Source organism: Odontomachus brunneus, unplaced genomic scaffold (genome assembly GCF_010583005.1).
Source record: "Odontomachus brunneus isolate Ranch 3 - 2012 unplaced genomic scaffold, Obru_v1 Obru_scaffold_067, whole genome shotgun sequence".
Lineage (NCBI taxonomy): Eukaryota > Metazoa > Arthropoda > Insecta > Hymenoptera > Formicidae > Odontomachus > Odontomachus brunneus.
The window spans coordinates 97,003-105,944 of record NW_022639517.1 but is presented as its reverse complement, the minus strand read 5'-3'; the positions used below and the strand labels follow the sequence as shown (position 1 = coordinate 105,944).

Sequence of the window (8,942 nt, the reverse complement as noted above, 5' to 3'; positions counted from 1 at the left end):
GAAGAAATTGAATTTCGTCGATTACAGCGCCATCTATCATGAATCGAGAAAAATGTTTCAGACAAATTGTATGTGTTTTTAGCCAAAGATTCCGAATATGCAATAAAAAATAGGGGTTCCCATTTAAGATTTCAAACTTGCCCCCCCTCCCGTCCAGGGGGAGGGGTGGGGGGGCTAATTTGAACGTCATTGTACGTCCCCCTCGAAATGACGAAATTTTGATTCTAAACATTTTTTCGTAGTGTGCTTATTTTTCGAGTTATTTGGCTGCCTAAGTTAAAATGGGTCACCCTGTATATGTCTTGCACTTTTGGAGACGAAATACTGAGACGGTAGCTGAAGCGATATATTTATGCATGCATAATCATACCAGGTTTATACCTATAAAGTTTCGGATTTTTCTAACAGATGGTGCCACACATACGTTCTTACGCGTAGTGATGTGACATATATAGTATTTTATTTGGCTATTCCTAACCTACATAATCATATATGTGGAAAATATGTGGAATATCTTTCAGCGTGTACGTCAATCTTTGAGAAGCAGGCTCGATGGATGTATCTTGGCGCAAGATGAACATTTTCAACAATTCATCTAATTGTTTTATTTCATCAGAAGAACTGAAGCCTATTTTTGTTTTTCTGTTTTTGACTACTTTTTGACTAGTTCAAGCTGTATTTCTTTCAAATAAACAGATTATTTCAATAAACAGATTATTACTACACGTTTAAATTTTTTATTTCGGAAACTAAGCCGTTTAGGACACATTTTTATATAAACTTTTTTACTTGAAATAAAAAAAAGACTTTTTAAATCAAATTACTTTTTCTCCTTTGTACTGATGGATATTGATGTTAAATAAATACGAAATTTAATGTTTTAAAGTTGAATTCAGGGCATTTTCCCTGCCAAAAGTTTTATTATAGAAAGGTGAAAAAAGCAAACAAAAGTAATAAACTGTTGAAAAAGTAAAAAATAACTTTTTAAATAAGAAATATGTTAACCATTATTTATATCATTTAACACTAAGTTTACAACATGTTTGAAGCAAATATTAAAATTTTTCGTTTTTCAAGCACTTTTGTACGATTGTATCTCAGATTCATTCTTAATCTTTCGTCGAAGTGAGATTTAAAGCACTAACGGTAAACAACTCATCAAGCGCGCGAGGCCAACGAGGCGACACAACACCGGCCGCGCCCAGCCTCACGCTATTGTTAACTGTCATCTACGAATACAAACCGACTCGCACTACGAGCAAAAACTCGACCACACACCAACGGCGTCGAAGCGACTTGTAAATAATTATGTACATAGCCCTTCATCTACAATAGATCTTATTTCTTAACACTTATACCACTGCTTCGAAATTTGTTACATCTGCCATGAACCTGGACTGAACCAACTCGCAGCATATCCCGCACCGAACGCAATCGCGTTATAATTTTTATGTAAAATATATTTATCTAGATGTTGACAAACGCTTTAGAAACGCTGACTGAAAGATGAATATTGGTTTCTACAATTCTTCAAAGCATTTGAAGCATGTAGTGAATATTATTTAGGATTCATTTTATAAAAAATATTTTAATTTAATTTAGTTATACTTACTTTCTTAATAAAAAATGTTGTGTATATGAAAAAATATATGAAAAAATATATATACAATTACCATGGAAGGAGGAGGGCGTACTAGGTGGCGGCGGGACGCCGTGCGTTCGAGATCTGCGTATCTTTTTCATTCCAGAGAAAGAAAAATATCGAGAGCGCGGTTTTGCCAGGACTCGAACCCGAGTCTTTCGCTTGCCGGGCGACTGCTTTAAAGGGGGTTTCTACCTTGTTGGGTCAAAAAAATCGATTTTTTTTACATATTCTTAAAGATTGTACTTTTAAAAATATGTGGTAAAAATTTCAAGTTAAAATTAAAAAAATTGATCGAGTTACAGCCTGTTGAAAAATCAGATAGCCTTGCGGAGCGCTAGGGCGGAGCGCTACGGCTTATATGCGGCTTATATGCACAAGAAAAACTATTGAAATTACATCATTTTTGGCAGCATGCATTTTCAATGAAGGTTTTAATTCTGTGCTTCGAATAATGGAAGCCATAGGAATTAAGATTGGAATAAACGCGTCAATAATGGCTACCAGACGAAACAATAAACGGATAAGAAACGCTGACAAACGTGCTCTACAAGTTTCAAAAGAAGCCCGATCTGCCCGTCGATTGGAGATTGCAACAAAAAACGAGCTATATGAAGAGGAAGAGGAAGTACTATACAGTCCTGGGATCGCCGACTAGCTGTAAGTACTACTTAAACTTTAAACGCGTTTTTCTCGAAACGACATTTTTGAAGTTGGTGTAAGTTCTGTACAAGTCCCAAATCATGCGATCGATATGATTTTGGTCCTAAAATGTTCGAAAATATCGCCTTTCTAAAGTAGACTAGAATAAAGAGAAAATATTGAAAACTTTTTGTTTATGAATAAATAACTGCAACAATTTTTCGTAAAAATAACACATTTTTTGTTTGAATGACTACAACTTACTCAAAAATTTTTGTAATTTTTTATTTTAGTCTATATAAAACACAGACCTCTATAGATTATAAAAAAATTTTTGTTTCTTTTCAGGTCATTTTTCAGCCTCTAAGAACTTCTACCATCTGGCCGCCGCACACTCCGCCCACCCGGCCCGCCCAGCTTGTCTATTACTTAAATTGTCGTAGCGATTTTTTTTATGTTTAATTAAGATAAATTTAAATGTATTCCAAATTTTAGAATTTTATCTTTAATAGTTCCTTTTCTATAAATTCAAAAAAATTACCCATTTTTCCTAGCTAACAAAGTAGAAACCCCCCTTAAACTACTGAACTACCTGACGCTCCACGCTCACGACATTCTCCTTTCCCTAGATAACGCTCAGAGATGCCGTTCGGAAGCGACATCTCTGGCGCGATCCCAAGCGCACGGCGATTACAGAGAGAAACAATGTTACTGTGATTATTAATAAGTGATTATTAATAAACTATATTACAATTGTGTATATTACAATTGTATATATAACTGTATATATTATATATATTGTATATATTATATAATATATATAACTATATTACAATTGTATTTTCAGAATACACAAAAAGTGAAATAATTACACGCGTAAGTTTGCTGAAATATTAAAGATTACACTAACTTTATGATAATATTATAATGTGAGCTTATATTGTAAGGTTAATGGCAGATTGCAGTAACATATTGTAACGATGCCTCACACGCATCATTACTAACAGCCCGACATAATCCGTTGGGCTGCAAACGGCGCTACGCGCCACGCAAATCTAAGCAATACAACAGCGTGCGCGATGTCAACAAAGATTGACAGATGGAAAGATCGACCGACTATATAAACCGTGGCTGAGAAATAAGCGGGACCAGACCGATCCGGACCGTACACCGAACTCGATGCTTAAGAACGGAGAGCGAGGACTTCGACCGTATCGTTTCTGCCTTCCCATCTACTTCCGCACCCGTACAGGCAAAACCGGCACCAGGAGATTGTGTGTTCGCTATCTCCGTCGAGAGCTCTCACCGACTTCGCCTTCCTGTCTGATTCCAACAACCGGCCAACGAGTTCGTGTGTTCGTGTATTCGCGAACCCCGTCGAGCATTCTCGATACCGATCGTATCCTTTTCGACTTGCAAGTACACGTGCCAGTGTATTCGCTGCGTTGTCGATACTTGCATATATCGCGTCAGCAACAAACGAGTCGCCCGATATATAGCGCCGCGTGCTACGACACGATTGTACTGCCGTTATTGCTGGACTCCCGCGGCCACCGAATTTCCAGCGCCGCGATTCGCGAACGTCTACTTATCGACACCGTCTTTCGCGATATACCGTGTTCACGCTATACGCTCCGCCTACCGAAGCGCGAGACTCGTTCGACCGAGATCGTGATCCAATTACTGGCGCTGTTTTACGCCGATACACGCGAATTATCGGCTGCTGTTCTGTATCAAAGACTCTTAATAAACTTTTGTTATTTATTTTTGTTAATTGCTTATGTCCAACAATTATTGAACCCGAACTCCGACGAGCGAAATTCCTGGCGATCCATTAAACAACCAACACGCGGAGTTCGGCTGTTACAATGTTCATTAAAATGTGTAAGTTTGTAACCTACCCATAACCTTCCTACAGTGTTCGGTGCTGTGAGGGATCTATTTTATGTTGATGTTGCAATAAAAATAAAAAAGTTTTCACCCTATTTAATGTGCATTTTAATTACAATCATCTTTTGTATTGTTAGGAATAACACAAGTAAAACATAATAGTCAAAATGATATTAATTTGGTATTCTTTTAGTCGATACTTGATATAAATTTGGTCAATATTTGGTTAAAAGGACGTCAAATTGATATCATTTTGATTCTTATGTTTACTTGGAAGGCTATAATGCAACAGAGATCGTACTGAAATAAAAAAAAAAATTAAACGTGAAAATTTATTGCGCATTCATAGCAAATGTACAATAGACATCCATGATGGATGTTATATGGATATCTATTATCGATGAATTGTGGACGTCCATTAGAGATCCACTTGGTGAAACTATGGATGATCTATGGACGTCTAATAGAGATTTTGTTCTTTGTGAGCTATTCCTTATGGCAATCTTGTCTTAAGGGGGTATAACACCTTTGCGTAAGAAATTTTTCCTCTTTTTCATTAATTTTTTTCACATCTAAGGAATAGAGTAATCAAAAAACGGGTTTGAGGGTTGATTTTATTATAGTTTCTAGTTATAAAATATATTTTTTTTATTAGAAAATACTTTAAAGAGCGTCCTGTAGATGGCGCCAAAGATGACCCTTTGCGCTATGCCGGTCTAATCGGTGTGCAGGATTCCGGCTGACTGGTATGACATAGAACAAAAATTCAAAACACCTCATATTCTCTGATAAATTTGCCTTGGAAGTACGTAGGATTTTTCAAAAATATTAATTTTTGTGGAATTTACACCAATTTGAAGAAAAGTATACAAATATTCACTGAAAAATCGTTATAAAACTGGTTCCCCCCCAAAAACTAACAATCCTATTAAAAAACGGCTACGTACTTCTATAAAACATTTAATTTGGCATAGAATAAACTTTGTTTGAAGTCAATCCGATGTAAATTGTAGGAGCTACGCTGCACACCAATTTGAAAAATGGTGTTTTACAGAAATTGCGTTTAAAGTTTTGCAACGAGAAAACATGTAATTATTAGGAGCTCACCGTTAATCTGCAATGCCTGCACCATACAGTTGACCTTCTACATTCATATACTCGTCATCTGCGGCCTTCCGAGCTGATGTCTGCTGCCTACGAGCTTCTTGAGCTTCCTTAGTCATGGCGCGTTCAGCTGCGCGGATCCGGCGTTCGTCTGTTTCAACGCAGAAATTGTAGCAAGTAGATCCAATTATTAAATCTAATACTTGCATAATTTCCATTATGCTGTGCAAACCATCGTTAAAATTGCAAACAGCAATATTTGCGGCAATATCAACGATTGCTTTGCTGCTATGAACAGTTTTTGGTGCTATTGCCCACAGCACAGAATTAAAGCTCTCGTTGCTGTTTTGGGTAAACCCGCCAACACAGCGGGACAGCAATTCGTCTCGACTCAGTTCTTCGTAAATTGGCTGAATAGCTTTAAAAACTTCACTATTCAAAGCTGGTTTGTGTTGGTACTCATGTAATTCATTGTGCGCTTTCGCCTGCTGCCAAGAGCACCAAGAGTTTTCTCCGACTGGGCAACGGTCGTGCTGCGGTTCGCTGTCCGTGGAAATCTTGTGAAATAAAGTCGCCCATATTTCTTGTCTCATATCTTCTATGGAATTAGGATTTCTGCGAATAGCTAGACCATAGTATATTGTCAACTCGTCGATCAGTTTGCCTGTTAATTTGCCTCTGCCGCCAAGACCTCTTACATTTTTTTTCAAATTTCGTAATCTCGTGCCCATACGTTTTTGAATGTGATCTATACATTCTTTTTTACAAACATTCAAATCATCATAAGGTTTCGAATCTAAAATGCCTTTGAATGTTTTGCTGTCCCCGTCTCCGATATAATGAGAATATTTTAAATTGTGCAATTCTTCGGACCGCTGAAACATTTCTACGACTGCGTCTACTTCCATCTTTCCCGACGAACCTTCGTGATTTCTTTCGCAGTTTGCTTCGTGATTTGCAGCCCATTCTTCATATTCGCTTGTTTCTTGCTTTCCGTTCCACAAACTGCAGGCCTTACAAAATTTAGATTTCACTGCAATGTCGATGATTTTTCCCGTGCACCACCCTATTAGTGATACGACACCGAACAAAGACGAGAATCCCCTCTTCCTCCAGGTCCCGTCACCAGAAACTGTTATCCCGTCTATCTGTCCTCTTTCCAATGACATCTTCTTTTCTTTTGCAGCTGCTCGTTTTGTTGATGTTTCACATACAGCATTAGTGGCAACACGAATGTTTGAAATTATTTTATCATAAAAAGACTGATACACTGGTATCGGCAAACACATAAATGCACAAAATTTTTTAATTCCATTGATTCCTATACCGAGTAATCTCATTGTAAATACCAAACGGCGATTTATGTCGTAAGCATGATTGTTTATAAGTGGGCTAGAATTAATATATTTTGGCAGGCACTTTTCACAAATAACAGCAATTTTGAAACCTAGACCGCGACAACTGGATTCTTCAAACTTGATGTTCGAGCCACATGTTTTGCAAACAATTAATTGCGAAATGCTTGTAAAAACGGTAACAAAATTAATGAAACGATACCCAAAAGTATTGTTCACGTGTATCTCGTAATCGTCCGCACTCGTTTTAAGTTTTTTCGCCGACGTGCTTACACTTTCAGTTTCGCCTTCTAAAGAATACCTATTTAAAGGCTTCCTTCTATTTATTGAACTTCGAATTGCACGTGCAGTACTTGCTCTACTCCCTTTTTTATTTGCATATATTCTTTTGTTCGACATTATTACAACAATGTTACGACGTTTCAATTCAATTTGAAAAGCCGAAGCCGGTGGTACAACGGACACTGTTCGGAGTAAACACACAATTCCGGCATGAAATAAAGTATTATATGACAGGAATATACTGTTTTCTGTTGAAATGGTCACAAACGACATCTACAGTACTATACTAAACTATCAGGAACCTTCAACTACTCGAGAGTTGAAGTAGAAAGGTAGAATACTCGGAGAGCGCTCCGAGGCTCTCTCCGCGCGCTATGGCGCCGCGTACAAAAATGGTTATTTCGTACATGAAAGAGTTCCAGATCGACTTTAGGCGAATAAAATTATATTCTAGACATTCCAAAGTATCATTTAAGCAAAAAAAAAAAATCTGAATTTTTTGACCCTCAAAGGTGTTATAACCCCTTAAAATTTAAGGTAAGATGGCCAATGCTCATGTTTTGATATTTTTGTAATAAATAATTTTTGTAATAAGTATTTTCTTTTTAACTCTGATAGTATTGTAACAGCCGAACCCCGCGTGTCAGTTGTTTATAAGATCGCCAGTAATATCGCTCATCGGAGTCCGGGTTCGAGAATTGATTGACACAAACAATTAACAAAAAGAAATAACAAGAGTTTATTAAGATCTTGGAATACAGAACAGCTATCGGAACTTCGCGTATCTCGGCGCAAGTAATCGGGACGCGCTACCGGTCGACCGCGTCTCGCGATTCGGTAGGCGGAGCGTATAGCGCGAAAGCGGTGTGTCGCGAGAGACGGTGTCGATAAGTCGAGAGATGTTCGTAAATCGCGACGCTAGCAGTTCGGAGGCCGCGAGGGTCCGGCGCGATATATGCCAGTATCAACGACGTTCGATAGAACGCAGCGAACATACTGGCACATGTACTTGCAATTCGAGAAAAAATACGATCGATACCGAGAATGCTCGATGGGGTTCGCGAACATACGAACTCGTCGGCCGGTCGTTGGAACTAGATAGGAAGGCCGAAATAATATTAGGTGTACAACTTTGCTTCCGCCGTTTTCCTATAGATGGCTTTAGCGGTAAGTGGTGGTCGAAATAAATAGATCATAGACGTCATACAATAAACTTGGACATCTGTCAACATAACCCCATAGAAACAGTCGATTTGTGTCTGCATCATAAAGTTATTCTCGATTGAAAATGTCAGTTTACGAGCCAAATTCTCGTCATTTGCGGGAGGTTTTAATTTTCTGCTTCAATATGAAGAAATCTGCGGCTGAGGCTCATCGAATGCTCTCAAATACTTATGGTGAAGCCGCTAGTAGTGAAAGAACGTGTCGTGAGTGGTTTCAACGCTTCAAGAACGGTGACTTTGACGTTGAAGACCGGCATAGCGGTGGAAGAGAAAAGGTTTTCGAAAATGCAAAATCGGAGGCATTACTTGATCGAGACTCGTGTCAAAATCAAGAAGAATTGGCACGATCATTGGGAGTGACTCAAGCCATTTCAAAACACTTCAAAGCCATGGGAATGATTCAGAAGCAAGAAAATTGGGTGCCGTACGAATTGAAGCCGAGAGATGTTGAACAGTATTTGTTTGCTTGTGAACAGCTGCTTGAAAGGCAAAGACGGAAGGGATTTCTGCAACGCATTGTGACTGGGGACGAAAAATGGGTTCATTACGATAACCCCAAGCGCAGAAAATCATGGGGAGTTCCCGGCCATGCTTCCACGTCGACGGCCAAACCGAATATTCACGGCTCCAAGGTCATGCTCTGTATTTGGTGGGATCAGCTCGGCGTAGTGTATTATGAGCTGCTAAAACCGACTGAAACAATCATAGGCGATCGGTATTGAACGCAATTGATGCGTTTGAGCCAAGCATTGAAAAACAAACGGCCGTAATACAACGAGAGACACGATAAAGTGATTTTTCAGC

The 8,942-nt window shown here is 38.5% G+C and overlaps 2 protein-coding genes across 6 annotated transcripts in view; both read right to left on the bottom strand.

Moving 5' to 3' along the window:
- Positions 1 to 8,942, bottom strand: part of LOC116846689 (tectonic-1-like) — a 199,070-nt gene that overhangs the window by 129,085 nt on the left and 61,043 nt on the right. The window lies entirely within an intron of this gene.
- LOC116846690 lies at positions 4,668 to 7,454 on the bottom strand. 2 transcript variants are annotated; one of them, XM_032820862.1, is made up of 2 exons: positions 5,282 to 7,454; positions 4,668 to 4,913 (listed from the first exon to the last, which is right to left on the bottom strand). In XM_032820862.1, exon 1 carries the CDS (start codon positions 7,186 to 7,188, stop codon positions 5,284 to 5,286), a length of 1,905 nt encoding a protein of 634 aa, XP_032676753.1. In that variant the 5' UTR covers positions 7,189 to 7,454; the 3' UTR covers positions 4,668 to 4,913; positions 5,282 to 5,283. The 2 variants fall into 2 exon arrangements, with proteins under 2 accessions (XP_032676753.1, XP_032676752.1); XM_032820861.1 differs by having other exon boundaries at positions 4,668 to 4,917; positions 5,282 to 7,452.

Bases quoted from the DNA above. Each gene is read 5' to 3' on its own strand.
- LOC116846690 (XM_032820862.1), bottom strand. From the start codon at position 7,188: ATGTCGTTTGTGACCATTTCAACAGAAAACAGTATATTCCTGTCATAT.